General features: G+C 60.3%; 1 protein-coding gene across 1 annotated transcript in view; it reads right to left on the bottom strand.

Annotated features, from left to right (window-relative positions):
- The window catches only part of Ablim2 (actin binding LIM protein family member 2), a 108,823-nt gene that overhangs the window by 32,260 nt on the left and 61,715 nt on the right, over positions 1 to 14,848 (bottom strand). The window contains exons 12-15 of the mRNA XM_026395227.2: positions 13,008 to 13,128; positions 11,325 to 11,423; positions 5,556 to 5,657; positions 5,034 to 5,087 (exon numbers count right to left, since the gene is read on the bottom strand). Of these exons, the coding sequence (XP_026251012.2) occupies positions 5,034 to 5,087; positions 5,556 to 5,657; positions 11,325 to 11,423; positions 13,008 to 13,128 (376 nt within the window). The remainder of the gene's footprint in view (positions 1 to 5,033; positions 5,088 to 5,555; positions 5,658 to 11,324; positions 11,424 to 13,007; positions 13,129 to 14,848) is intronic.

Here is a 14,848-nt window from a genome sequence, read left to right on the forward strand (position 1 = left end):
GACTCAGGGCCATGTCACCCCAGCTTTACTTATCATGACTTGTATGCAAATCCTCCTCCCCCAGGTGGCTCCTGGGAGAGGCCTGGTGGCCCCTTGGGGGCTTCACGAGGTGACATGTGCACAGGGCTTACAGAGGAAGCCAGAAGGTGGGTGCAGCACAGGGGCCACTGCTTCCAGGGGACCCTCCGTCGTGCAGGGCCTGTTCCAGAGTAGGTATTCAGTAAGGGTTCACACATGCATGCCTCTTGGCTGCCAGCATTGGCAGCTCCGACCTCCAAGGCTCTTTTGCTGGTATCTAGAGGGAAAGTGAGGCTGGGGGCCAGTCTGGCCCCTGTTCTAGGGGCCTTGAGCTCTGGCCGTGCTCTGCCTGCAAATCACCACTCCAGAACCTGCCAGGGCCCGAGGCAGGATGGGCTCAGGGGTGGGTCCAGGCTGGGTCCAGAGGTACTCACCCCCACAAGGGAAGGAACCTGCAGGACAATCCATCTTGCCCTCTCTCCTGGCCTGGGGCTATAGGGGGTTGGGAATCTGCTCCTCCCTTTAGCTCCTGGGCTCTAGGAATAGACCCACCACTCATCTGATTCCCCCGTGAGGTTCCCAGCTCTGCGACTCAAACGGAATTGGGATGAGAGAGAGAGAGAGAGAGAGAGAGAGAGAGAGAGAGAGAGAGAGAGAGAGAGAATGCACATAGGTGGCCAAGTCCACTAGAATCCCAGTTCCATGAGGGCAGATGCCACAGAGGGTCACCCATGTGTCCCCAGGGCTGGGACAGAGCCTAGCACAAAATGCATGCTTGAAAAATGTTCGTGGATAAATTGTTGCAAGTCATTCAAGTCCCTCAGACCAGCTGCCTCAACTGCAAGCCAGGAGGACAGCAGCTCACGGGCTGCCGTCAGGACTGACAGTGGCACTGAGGACGGGGACAGTGGCCCTGGTGTCTTAGCCTCCTCTCTCCCTCCCTCCCTCCACCTTTTGATGACCACTCTGTGTTACCTGCACTAGAGGAAAGCAGAGGTGTCTCCTGTGCCCCCAGGTACAGGGCAGTTCCTCCGGACCCTGCCCTGCCTCCACCCAGCAGCCTCTGGGGAACGTGGCTGCCCACTCCCAGCCCGGGGAACCTGGGCCAGGGGCTTCCCGATGCCCACAGCAGGTTTCCATTGCTCTTCCTGAACACTGAGCATGCCTGGCCACCTGCCCTTTCCTCATGTCCCAAGAAAGGACCCCAAAACCAAAGCGAGAGTCACGCCATGAGAGAGATCCCAGAGGGACACAGAGGCGGTTAATTCCTGTTTTCAACCAGGATCCAAGGAAAGAGTGAGCAGCCCTGACACACTGTGACCTGTGCAGGTGGGAGGTGTCCCCAAGAGCTCACGTGCGAGGCGATGCAAGAAGGTTCAGAGGAGAGACAGCTGGCTGACGGGGGCCTTGGCCCAGTCAGTGGGTCAGTCCTCTGATGGGGATTACTGAGTGGGAACTGCAGGCTGGTGGGATGTGGCTGGAGGAGGGGGCATTGGGGCATGGCTTTGGGGTACCTATTTGTACCTGGCGAGTGGAGTCCCTCTCTGCTTCTTGATCGTCACGTGAGCTGCTGCCCTCCACCACACTCTCCCACCATGATGTCCTGCCCACCTCCAGCCCAGAGGAGTGGAGCCTGCTGTCTATGGACGGCGACCTCTGAAACTGGGCCCCCAAATAACCTTTTCCTCCTCTAAAGTTGTCATCGTCAGGTCTTTTAGTCACAGCAGTGAAAAGGCTGACGAACCCCATGGGCCACTCCCTCCGTCCTGCTGGGTGGAGGCTGAGGACAGGCAGGAGGACAAGTGTCCTGGTGGACCAGCAGCTGCGGGAGGGTGCAACCCCAGCCTCACAGGCCGCAGCTGCTCACCCCGTCCGTCTGTCTGTGCTCACTCGGACTTGGAAGTCGAACAGCAAGTCAGGTGCACTCTCAGGGCCTGCGCCAGGGGAGAGCTTCCCGGGGAGTTTCAGGGGAAGCTCAAACAATCTAAAATGACCACAATGTCCCTCCAGTTCTACCACTGAAACTCCCTACTCTGTGCCAAGCACCAGGGTCACCTTCTGGAAACCCCCTCAAAGCCCACACACGATGTGGTCCGAACCCCCAGAGGGGGAGCCAGACCTGGGGTGTGGCACATCTGCTCCCAGTGGTGTGGTGGAGCCGAGGGCCACGGCCCATCCAAGTCTGTCCCCTAAAGCAACAGGGCTCAGTGCTGTGAGTGACCCCCACTGGCGCACGACAACACATAGAAAGCCACAAGGCACCTGAGCCTTGGAACTTCCAGGAGCATCAGGCCCAGCGCCCACTGCTTCCTGCAGCTTCCTGCTGGGGGCGCCAGAGGACTGCCTGCCATCCACCCCTGGGCCAGGGAGGCTCCATGGTTCCTCTTGCCTCTCCAACTACATACTTAACCTCCCCCCTCCCTCATTTAAACAGTGAATGATAACCAAGAAGGGTTGGAGCTAGTGCAGAAAAGTTGTCAGGCTGTAAAGGCCTGCAGCAGGTCCTAGCGTGGGGGCCAGGCAGAGCGGGGATGTAAAGCCAGGAGCCGTGACTGGTCACTTCCCCTCCTGTACTGACCCTGTCACAGGAGGCAAGCAGCTGCTGGGTCCCACCCTCACTTCACAGGCCGCTGCGCAGGCAGACACTGATGGTCCCTGTCCTCACCACCTAGGGCCAGCCCAGGCCCAGAGGCCTGGCCCCCCTGGAGGCCTGTTTCTCAGAAGCAGGAATGGGACTCGGGCAGCAGAAGAGAGTAAACAAAGGACTTCAGTTACACCGTGTGGCCACCCATAGGCACCTGTGACTCCTGCCACCCTGAATGATCATAATGCATGATTTAAAAAGTAAGAAAGACTTTCAGAGTGTGGTACAGTTAGAAAGTAAACGCATCAGTGAAAATGCTGGGCTTTTAAAACTTGTTGAACACATCCACTGAAGCCAATTCAACGGCCCCGCAGTCCCCCACTTGCTGCTGCCGCTCAAGCCTGAATGCCCTTCCCCTCTCCCCTCTGCAGCCAGCAAGAGGTTGCCCAGAGGAAGCAGGAGGCTGCGTGAGCCTCTCTCACACATGTGCACATGCTCATGCACACACCCCTGTGCTCACACAAGCATCTGAGTGTGGGCATGGGCGCACACACACACACAGTTACTTCCAATGGGGTGTCCCCTGCCTGGGTGGGAAGTCATGTAAACACAGCCCTGTAGAGGCACTGCTGGGATCTGCCAGGCCCAGCATGTCATGACCTAGGGTCACCTCTGGAAACTGGTCCAAGAGTCTCTACGGGTGCCCGACCAGGAGGACAGGTGGCTGCTTGTGCAGAGTTGGGGACAGACTTGGCTCACATTCAGCTCTGGACCTCGGCCAAATGCTCAGTGGCGAGCAGGGGCTTCACGCCGTCTGCTTTCCCACCGAACCACGGAACAGCCTTCTAGAATGATGGAAGGGCTGGGTGACGCTTAGGGTTGTCCGGCAGGAATCCCCTGCCTGTGGAGAGGAGAGTCCTTTACATTCAGAGCTAAAAGACGCAGAGGTGGCCCTGGGACAGCAATTGGACCCACTGGAGAGTTCAGTGAAAGGACCCAGCAGTGGACGTGGCTCTCCAGACGCTGGCGAGTGGTCAGGCCATCAGGTTTCCCATCTCTGCCCCTTCTCAGGACCAGCCCCTCCTGAATGGCTGTTACCACAACCTGAGGTGCCACCTGAGGCAGAGCAGGGGGTGACAGCAAGCCCTGCCAACCTCAGTCTCAGGTCCCCAGGAGCACCGACCTTCCTCGCAGGCTCTCTGGCCTGGCACTGGGACGGTCACTTTCTGGGATGCTCCTTTCTCTGGCTGGGCCTCAGTTTCCCCTGAAGCAGGAGGGAGCTGGTCTGGGCACTCTGCAAGGGCCCCAGCATCTAGCCTGTCCCCTCTGGTCCCCCTCGGAGCCTGACGCTCTCAGCTCCACTGGTGGGACTCAGCGCACTCAGGAAACTGACCGCTCGTTCATGGCTTTTCCTTCCCGGGAATAGGAAGGTGGCACAAGGCGCAGGGTCTTCTTCCACCCTGGAAAGAAGGCACAAACTACGCCTCCCTGCTCACACAACTAGACCACTGACCCTCCAGCCAGCCACAGAGAGCACGCAGGACCCCCAAGGCCTTCACCCGACTGTCAACAGGAGGTGGCAATATTCCTTGGGTGCATCTAGACAGGAACTTCCAACACGGATGCAATCCCTCTTCCCAACTCTGGAGGATTGCTGACAATCCCGTGTGCCCTGCATGCTAGAGTGCAGAGTGGGTCTCCAGTCGTGGTTCCTGAGGTCCTCCCAGCCAGCCTGGGCAGAGGGCAGGGACAGGGGCAGTCTTGCTTTGCACATGGGGAAACAGAGGCTCAGGATCAGAAAGCAATATGCCCCCAAAACCCAGAAATTCCAATTCTGACTCCTGCTCCATGAACCTGGTAATCTGCCCTGTGCACATCTGTCCCAGGTAGGCTGTGGGAAGGGGCGACAGAGGACCAAGAGATGCCCTCACCATAAAACTTCCCAGGCCGTGTTTGCTAAGTCCAGGACCCCCTTTTACCTGGGAGCAGGGCAGGTCACTCTATTGTCAGATAGTCTCCAACAACAAGACCAAATTTCTCCACGGGAATACGTGTCTGACTCCAGATTGTACTGTTTCTCAAGGATCAGGCTGGGTCACGTCCCAGATCGGGAAGCCTCTGTTCCTGGCCAGGTGGGCCGGGGTCACTCTGGCTGCTCCCCTCACAAAAGCATAATCAAAGCCACCAAACCCCACCTGGGCCCGTCTGCGTGCAGTACCTGGGGTTCGTTCACAGGGTCCTCTCTCAGAAGGACCCCACTGTCACGTAGGAAGAAAGGCCTCTGGGCCTCCTAGGGAATTTGCACTTAAAATTCAGACAGCCAGGGGCCTCCAAGCCGTCCCCACAGTGACCAGGGCTCAGCAAAGGGTGCATTCAGAAGCAAGGGGTGCTGGGCATGCAGGGCAGGGCCCACGAGCAGACTCCACCGTACCATGCTGCTTGTAGATAGGGGGTTTCCTATAGATGTTATCTTTTACGCCAGTGTCTGGGAGAGGAGACAAAAGGAGAGAACAGGAGGGTGAGCGGCCGTCGCCAGGGTGTCTGCCCGCTGCTTTCTGTCCGCCACTCTCATCACCCCGCTTTAGAACTGCCAGCAGGTCCAGCAACCCACACCCCAAAACAAGCACCCCCACTGTGGATGCCACCCCGATCTGAGGGGACAGGGAAAGAGGTGGCTAGGAATGGGCAGCCAGCAACAGCCCAGGCCTGGTGCAGCTCAGAAAGACCCTTTTCTCCAGCTGTTCCCAGAAAGCTGCAGACGGCCCCCCGAGTCTGTGGCACTTGGGGAGAAGCTCACACGAAGGGCAGTTTGGGGATGTGCCAAGACCCTGGTGATTTTTAGGGAAGCTTGGAGTTTGGAGCCAGGGCGAGGTGTGGCGGTCTGTGCGGCACCTGCCCTGGCCGCCAGGTGTGAGCGGACGTGCACGCGGAGCCGGCGGCGAGCCGGGCCTACCTGGGACGTGGAAGTGGCGCGGGGCCTGCTGGTAGGTGGAGGAAGGAGGCCTGCTGTCCGAGAGCACCGAGAGGCTGGGGGTGCTGCGGCCACTTTCACTGCCTCCAGACGGGAGCACAGGGACAGCAGATGGGGACGGAAAAGCAGAGCATCTCAAGCAAAATGGCTAGTGCAGCAAGCCCCGTCTCCTCTGCAGCGGACACCCCACCCCCTCTGCCCAGAGGAGGACTGTGGTCCTGGGGACTTTCCAGACTAGGCCCAATGACTTGTTAATCCAACCTGCCTTGAACCCTGCTCGTGGTCCCTGGCAGAGGCACAGTGACCTGAGGGCTGAGAGCTTGTTGGTGCATGGCAGATTCTGGGGTGCACACCCAGCTGCTCCGTGCACCTGGCAGCCTGCAAACTCACCAGCCCCAAGGCCTGCCTTCCTGACCATCCTGTACACACAGGGCTGCATCTCCAGGAGCCTGCAAATCAGCTGCATGGATCAAACTAAGGCACTGGAATGAGCCCAGGAGTCCTCAAAGTCACTGAGTGCAATTTTGCAAGATACAGAAAAAAAGAAGACCAGAATCAATCAATTTCCATCTTCCTAAATACATATATATATTTATTTTTTCAAACTAAGTGGAAAGCACCTTCTGAGCCTGCTCCGGTTCCTTACCTCATCTAGAATCAGAATTTCTGCCTTGGGAAGGAGGTTGGATTATCAAGTCACCAAGCAAGACAGCAGAGTTCCCTGGGAGAACACCCCATGCCCCACAGCTGTGTAAGAAATGGGGTGACAGATAGAGTGGGCGGGCACTGGACACTTGGCGAGGAGGACTGTGGCTCATAGCAAGACACCTCACTAACCTTGGGGACCCGCAGGACATTAGATGATAAGCTTGACAGGGGAAAGGGACAGTCTGGACTTGAGACCCTCTCCATTGTGTGCTGGTCCAAGTGACCCTGCAGTGAAACGGTACCCACAGAAGTGGGGCTAAGCCGGCCTGACTGGGGACCTGCCGGGGACTGCAGCAGGCTGGACAGATGCTGGCTCTGGAGGAGCTGGGCCTGGAAGCGGGCCGGGTGCCGCGGCGGGGCACGCAGGGGCAGAGGGCTCAGCTCGGGCTGACCCCCACCGTGGCCCACACCAGGCTGAGGCCACAAAGGGGCAGGCAACTCCAATCTGGAGCACTTTGTCCCACCTGATGTGACGCTGACTTCACCTGCTGACACTGTCGGGACTTCAGATGCCTGCTTTGCTGTAACTACCTCCCTTCCAACAGCACAGACCCCCTGGGATTCCCCAAGTCTGTGGGCTCCGGCCACTCCAGGTGGCCGCAGGGCCTTTACACCATTGGGGTGGGACCTATGAGCAACAAGAGAAAACCCCGGACCTCTTCTCCCCACGGTGACTGACTAGTACCCCCAGGGCAGCCACCCAGGACAGAAGCACGGCCTTTAAAAAACGCATCCGTGCCAACTGCAGGGGGCTGGGACATTTGTGTCAGGCGCCATGACTAGGCTGAGCTGGCCCTGGTCTAGAATGCTCCTTCTCCACCACTTAGGATCTAACATGTCACAGGCTCCCTGTCTCTCCCCAGGGCTCAGCCGATGATGCAGTGGCCCTGGAAACTGTACACCAGACAGGGGTGCCCAGGGCCCCAAGACCACGGGGAAGCTGAGGCACAGCTGTGGTGGCCCCAGTGACCCACCGGGCCTGCTGCACACCTGCCCTCAGGGGCCTCTAGCACTGGTCACTGAATTCGTCCACCTAGGGTTGTGTCTGAGATGCCACCACCAAGTCCTCGCGCCTCCCCAGCCCTGGGCTCTGCACGGCTCCCCCTGGTGCACTTGCTGAGTGCAGCTCCAGCCTTCAGGAGGGTGGCCCAGGGCCATTTGACCCCAGGTGGCTTCCCCTCTCAAAATGCACCACTGCCATGGGCCCCGTGGTGCCACCAGGAGCGCTCTGCTGCATCTCCCCTCAGCATGCCTGCCCCAGCCTGGGTCTAGCCGTCGCTCAGTGGCCAGCTCCTCCTTGAGCTTTACTGGTAAAGTCCCCAGGCAGGCGCTTAGGGCTCCTCCTGCAGGGGGTCATGTCCTGAGGGGCTTCTGTCCTGGGTGAGCCTATTCCTGGGTGGGCAGCCCCTGGCCGTGGGCCCCTTCCTCCTCTTCCAGTTTAAACTCATGCTTGATCTGAGGACAGTTTCAGGTAGTCACACCTCCCCAGGCACGGGCTCCGGCTGGCGCCCCCGACCTTGGCTCACGGCATCATCTAAATGCCACGCTGTGTGGATTTTGCCTGGTGTCCTCTCTCCGTCCCAGGAGGACACATTACATTAGCTGGCACGTCTCCCACGTGCCTCTGGCTGGGCCATCTTGCGGATTCCCTGCCGGTGATGACTGGTCCTGGGAAGCGCTGGCAGGCCTTTCCGGAAAGTTCCTCAGCTGGATCCTTTTGCTCTTTTCCCAGGACACACGGGGCTCATGTCGGGGAGGCAGACCACGGGGGGTGGGGAGCTGCCCTTCCTCGGGCAGCCAGGCAAATGTTGTCAACAGGGTCTCCTGCCCAGGCCACGGCCTGGCTGGCGGGCGCCACAGGGCTCCTCCACGGCAGATCTGCTCTCTTGGTCCCCCTCCTAAACTGCCTCCCTGGAGAGAAGACCCAGGTGAAGGCCCTGGCCACGTGGGGTGGAGAAGTGCCAGCTCCTGAGAGAGCCCCGCCCACGCCGCTCGGCACCCTCTGAACGGCGGATCTGTCCTCTCCCTGTTGATTTGTCCTCAGTCCTTTCTTGTCTCAGTGGGGACTCGTGGACATTCACGGCGTGTGTGGGGTTTACAATGTGACAGCGTCATTCCGTTGCTCCAGCTGTGCCAACTTGGAGCTCTCTGGCCTGCTCTTGTCCAACTTTCTCAAGGTGGTACCAAAGCAAGTCCAGCTCATGGCCAAGTTCCAGTGCTGTCAGGACCATGGCCAGGACAGGCGTGGACTTCACCGCAGCCCCTCCCACCTCAGTCACAGACCCCCCCCCCCCCCGAGGGCCCCACTTCAGAGCAGAGGGAGGGGACAGTGGGCAAGGTGAAGAGCTACCTAGGGCAGTGTGAGTGGGGGGCAGCAGCCTTGGGCTGACTCCACATCCAAGCCGCCCCTCCCTCCCTTCTCACACCACACGGTTAGGAGAAGGCTCACTAGTCAGCAAGTGGCTGTCCCGACACTGGGCCTCGGCAGCATGGAGTCCCCCGGGCACCCACATCTATCCTGCTGCTTGCCTCTTAACAGGCAAAGAGGTCAAGTTTACGCCCACACTACCCCAGGGACACACGGGGGACTGAACTTCTCGCTTCAGTGCCCACGCTGCCCCCAGCCCCTCTGCTGAATGTGGGTCTTGGTGGGAGGGGGTCCCTGGGCACTGAGCCTCAGCCGGAAGGTGTGGCTGGGCTGCCCTGCACACAGGGCCCCTGCCAGCAGCTACCAGGCTGGGAAAGCACCAGCGAGCTGGGGCGGGGGTGCGGCTGCCTGGGAGCCCTCCGCCCATGGTGTCGCCCAGCAGGAAAGCTCTGCTGAGCAGAGGCCAAGGTGCCCCAGGTGAGAACCTCACGGGCCCTCCTAGGGCAGGGCAGATGCCAGGCCTGTGTCCGAGTGAGAGGTGGGCAACTGAGTGCCCAGAGGCTGGGATATGCTGCAGCCCATGAACTGGGAGGGGACAGGCTCCCTCCAGTGTGACCTTGGAGTGGACCTGGGGTGGACATGACTTGTGAGCCTACATTTGGGCTCTGCTTTGGGATCTCGAACCAGGAAGTCCCCTGAGCCTTGGCCTCCTCCAGAGCAGGTTCTGCAAAGACCTGAGGCCCCCAAGGTCACAGATGGCCATGGAGTCAGGCACAGGGTGAAGCTGTGGGCACTAGGCTCCCTGAATCTGACACCAGAGGGGGGGGCAGGAGCTTCCTCTGGTTTCTGAGCAAAGGGCGTGGTAGCTAAAGTGACCAGGAAGCCACAGGGCGGAGACTGCATTCCAGTAGCAAAGCGCCACTCAGAGCACCCCCTAGGGTTGGGGCCTCGGAGCACCCCAGGCTCTGAACCACGTTTCAGTGGGCAGGTGGGTGGGGCCTGAACCCAGCCTCTTCTTTGCGGGGGTGGGGGGGCTGGCTGCCTTCCACCCTGCCTCCTTCCCTCGCCCCCTCCCCTGGGCTGCGAATGGGGTGCTGCCCGCTGGCCGGACTGGAGCAGGAGCACTGCAGCCCGAAGGCCTGCCCTGACTGGGGTCCCCTCCCCGTCTTTCCTCATCGCAGAGTGCTAGGAGTCCAGGGTGGAGACGCAGATGTGGGTGGAGGAGGCTCACCAGGGTTAGCTCTGGCTCTAGGCCCTCCAGGGAGCTGCTTATGGTGGCTGCCTGGGGGTCAGGGGAGAGTGGCAGGGACAGTGAATGTCCACTGCCTGCCCTCGCTCTGGCACACCCTGCCAGGGACCTCACAGGTACTTGGCCCTACCCCCAGCAAGGCCCTGGCAGATGAGAGGACAGCTCAAGATCCAGGGCCTTGTGGTGCGTGAGAGGTACGAGAAGCGGCCTGGAGACGGGCTGTGAGCCCCGGCTGCTAGCTCCCTCGGACAGCGGACAGCAAGCACACATGCGGCAAGGCCTCTGGGGCTGGCCCCTGCTGCGGAGCCTGCTTCGGGCTTTGAGTCTCCTCCTAGCTGTCAATACTGCCCAGGAGCTGCAGGGGTGGGCCACCAGGGGTGAGGGAGATGTGACGACCAGGCTCCTCTACTGGACCAGCTGGTGAACCCTGGGATGAAGCACGGGAGGGCTACGGCCCAGCCCCTGACTGTCACAGGATCCAGCTGCCTCTGGAGGAGTCCCCCAGAGATGTCCAACTCCACAGCGGTGAGGGATAGTGCACTTGGTGTGTCACTCGGGGAACCAGCCAGGTCTCTATCGTGGGTCCTCCACTGGTCCGAGTGTCTTTCCGTGGTGTCTGTCAGCTGGCTCTGTAACAGGACACCACAGGCTGGGCCTGTGACGGCAGGTGCACATTTTCTTGTGGTTGCGGAGGCTGGAGGTCACAGTGCGGGTGGGCAGGGTGTGTCCTCTGAGGCCTTCTTCCTGGCTTGTCCATGGCTGCGCCTGGCTCATGTGGCTCATGGGGCCCCCTCTGAATGTGCAGAGACAAGTGCAGGGCCATGTCCTCTCCTTACAGGGCCACCAGCCTGGTGGATCAGCGCCCCTCCTGGGGACCTCATCTAACTGACCTGATGCACCTCATCAAAAGCCCTCTCTCCAGTCACATGGGGGATGTTAGGACTTTAACATGTGAATTTGGGGGACACAGTTAAGTCCTCAGCGTAGAGGCGAGCAGGAGGTTGGCCATGTCTGGGTTTTTTTTGTGTGTGTGTGCTCATGTCCCTGCAGGGACATGGGGTGTGTGGGTCTGCACCCTGGGAAGAGCCAGGGTTGGGGCTGCGTGGTGCACCTCCTGGCTGGGAGGCCAAGGCCAGCCTGCTCTACAGCTGAGCTTCTGCTCCTAAACCAACACTAGCGAACCCGGGCCCGTGGGCTGCTGTGGGAGGTGAGAGGATCTGACCTAAGCACAGAGTGGCCCTGGCCCTCCACCTGTGCCTTTGCCTCACCAGCTACCAGCCTTTCCCTGCCAGGAACACGTGCACACCAACAGAAACGGAGCCGGACACAGGACACACACAGCGAGGGACATGGGGCAGGAGACACAGGGCTCCGGGAAGCCATGCGGCCGACACAGGACGAGCACCCACAGCACTGCGCGCCTTACCTCGGAAGTAGGGGACGTAATGATGTCTGAACACGGAGGTGGGGCTGGGGTGTTGGGACAGGGAGAGGCAGCTACTGGTACCCACACTTGCAGTACCAGCTGCGGGTGACAGAGAGCAAGGCGTCAGCCCTGGCCATCCAGCCATGAACCGTCCTAGTCCCCATGGGCCTAGGAACAGTTGTGCCTCCCCTCTCCAGGAAGGCACCAGGAGACCCTCCAAGGGCTGCCCCATGAAGAACATGCAGCAGCCTAAGGCTTTGGCCCAGAGCCTCAGGCTGGGGCTCCAGGGGAGCATAGGCCCCTGAGCCACGCCTGTCACTCCACGTGGGGGTCTCCTTGGGATCAAGGACCCAGTTGGAGGGCAGCTCCAAAGGCCAGGAGTGGTCTCTCACCACATCCTCAGGCCTCACGCAGGGTCCAAGTCAGCCCTTTGGGCCTTAGCCTTGGGCCACCTGTCAACAAGCCCAGGCTCCCCATGATGTGGTGAGTGGTCCAGTCAGCAAAGAGATCACCCACTGACCCCCCGACTGCCCACCCACTCGCTCCCACATGCATCTGCTCCCTCCCTCACTCACCCACTCACTCATCCACTCACCACCCACTTACCCACTCACCCACCCACTCACCCATCTGCTCATTCACCCACTCACCCACTTGCTCACCCACCCACTCACTCACCCACTCACTCACCCACTCACTTACCCACTCACTCACCCACCCACTCACCCACTCACCCACTCATTCACTCACCCACCCACTCACCCACCCACTCATTCATTCATTCCTCACTCACTCATTGACTTATTCATTCAGTTACTCATTCATTCATTCACTCACCCACTCATTCATTCACTCACCCACTCATTCATTCACTCACCCACTCATTCATTCATTCCTTACTCATTCCTCACTCACTCATTCACTCATGCACTCATTCATTCACTCACTCTCTCGTCCCCTCTTTTCACACTTATTGGGCACACTTATTGGCACATTGCAAAGAGCCAATGAAAGTGACTTTGCAAATGAATGACTGGATTTTTCCACCAGGTTTGCTCACATCAGCGCTGTCGTCACAGAGGTGGAAATGGGGTCATGCACAGTTGACCAAGGAAACAGCCTGGAAAGATCCCTCAGAGAGGCAGCGTCCCTGTGCACCCCTGGGATTGGACACTCTGGGGGCCAAGGAGTCTTAAAGCTGAGGTAGAGCAACGCACAGCTGGGTGCAGGCTGGGATGAGGTGACATGGGTGGAGGGGGCCCTCCATGGGGCTCTGCCCTGACCTCATGCCAACTTTCCCACGAGGATGGCTTTCCCTGTAGTGACTAATCGAGCACAGGGGACATGCTATGCATATTCCGACTCTTTCTCTGGCCACTGATTTTCCTCCACACTCAAGTTTCACAGCCGTCCCTGCCCTTGTGTTCTCCTGCCTTCCTGTGACATGTGCGCTCAGCCACCGCTTCCCGCTGTGTGCTTCCCGGGTGATGCTCTGACCAACGGGTACCTGGCTGCCTCCACCCAGACGGGAGCAGGCCCTCTGTATACCACTAACTCCACCGGCCACCCATGGACAGTCCCACCCTCGGCCATGTTCCTAGCTGCATAAGAGCCCACTTTGTAACCACAAAAGCAACCACAAGGACAGTCTCGTTGGAGGCTGCGAGCCAGGGGACAGAGTACCTGGACGGCTGTAGTGCTGGGGCGACCGTGAGGTCGGGGTGTAGCGCCCAAGGCTGACAGAGCCGGTGGAGCTGGGGCTGGAGGTCCGGCACTGCTTGTAGGACCGGTCATCTTGGTCCCCCTGGGAGGGAAGACACAGCTCGTGAATCCCTGAGGTGAGAGCACACCCCCCTCACCCACCCCCTCACCCACTCCCTCAGCATTCGTCCCCCTGGCCCCAGGGGCTGACTCAACATGACCCCAACATGAAATCTCCCTGCCAGGCCCCGTCTGAAGAGCTGGGTTCAGCCTGGCCATGACGCTGACAGGCCCCTTGGCCTAAGCATGGTCCCTGTCCCCTCAGGCACTGCGGCCTCCCCTCTCTAGGTGCCTCCTGTGAACTGAGGCTCCAGGGGGTGGCGGGGCCCCAGCTGCACCTGCACCCTCCACTGCCCCCAGCCCTCCCAGCACCTGGGGATCCTTGAAACAGCTCGAGACCACCGAGAGCCTCTAGTGCCAAAGGGGACTCCTCGTGTGCCGTTCAGGAGAGGAAGTGCCCCTGTGGGCCTAGGCCCAGCCGGGGGGGGACCACGGGCACTGATGGCATGGGATGGCACGGCCCCATGGCGGGGGGAGCGGCCTGCCCTAACCCCTGCAGCGTGGCCCGTGGCCTGGATCATGCCAGCCCACCCAGAACCCTGACGAGGGCTGACCGCTGCTCCACCCCTCGCAGCACCACCAGGATGAGCGGGGGCTGGTCTGGCACTCATGGCTGCCCGGCCTGCCTGAGCTCACCGTGGCCTTCAGGGTTTCCCTCCCTGCCTGCACACCCCGTCCCTCACGGGCTCCCTCTCCTGCCCGGCTGGAGCCCCTGCCACCTCTGGCATCCTCTGCCAGGCCAGCCACCAGTTGTGCACCTCAGGCTGTCCTGTCTCCTGGCCACTGCGGGTTGGGGAGCTTAGTGTGAGCTGGCCTCTGGCCTGCTGGGTCGCTGCAAGCCTGGACCCAGGGGTTTGAGGTCTGATGCCCACCTGCAGCCCATTCCGAGGCAAGGTGACCTGCCTAGCCATCTGCAGCAGCAGGGTGACATGGCTGTCCCTTGCCCCCAGTGCTGTTTCTAAGGGCAGACTAAGGAGCCAGGTGGAGGGACTGGACAGGAACTAGACAGAAGATTCTGGCTCCCCAGAACTACAAGGAAGGAGGGGAAGGACTGGGTCCAGTGAGATAAGGAGACTCCGTCTCCTGGGAACCCCGCTGAGTCTGAGCGGGCAGGAGGAAGGTGGTCCCAGTGAGGGCGCCCAAGGCCCCAGGGCCAGAGTGACCACCAGAAGCCCGTGGGCTGTGTAGCCTCCCATTGACCAAATGTGTGCTTGTGTCTGGAGGCACCTTCTGGGGGGCTTTGCCACCAGGCTGGGCTCGTTCTAGACCTCCTTGTGGGAGGAGCCGACGTCCCTCTCGGGGTTTCCCTGTGTGGGTGACGAGGTAGTGCAAGGATGGCCAGCTGGGCCTGTCAGAGGTCACCCGTCAGAGGTCACCCGTGCTTTAGTGACTTATGGAGCATGCGTGATGACAGTGGCTGGTGGACAGCTCCTAGGGGCCGGTGAGGAGATGAGGACTGGAGCCCAGTGGACGGCACACGCTCTGCACTGCCAGCTCTTGCTGTCCCTTGCTCATGGGTCCTGTGATACCCCACCTGCCCCTCCCTGCACCGCAGTGCAAGCTGCAGCCTGGCGGGCTACAGTCCACCTCACTGACCAATTTCTGAGAAACAGGAATGTCCCAGACGGCTAAGGAGAAAGGTTTTTGCTACAGAGATGTTTCCAGAGTGCTCCCTGCAGGGCCAGAAGATCCCATGCACCCTG

Source organism: Urocitellus parryii, chromosome 10, assembly GCF_045843805.1.
Source record: "Urocitellus parryii isolate mUroPar1 chromosome 10, mUroPar1.hap1, whole genome shotgun sequence".
Taxonomy (NCBI): domain Eukaryota; kingdom Metazoa; phylum Chordata; class Mammalia; order Rodentia; family Sciuridae; genus Urocitellus; species Urocitellus parryii.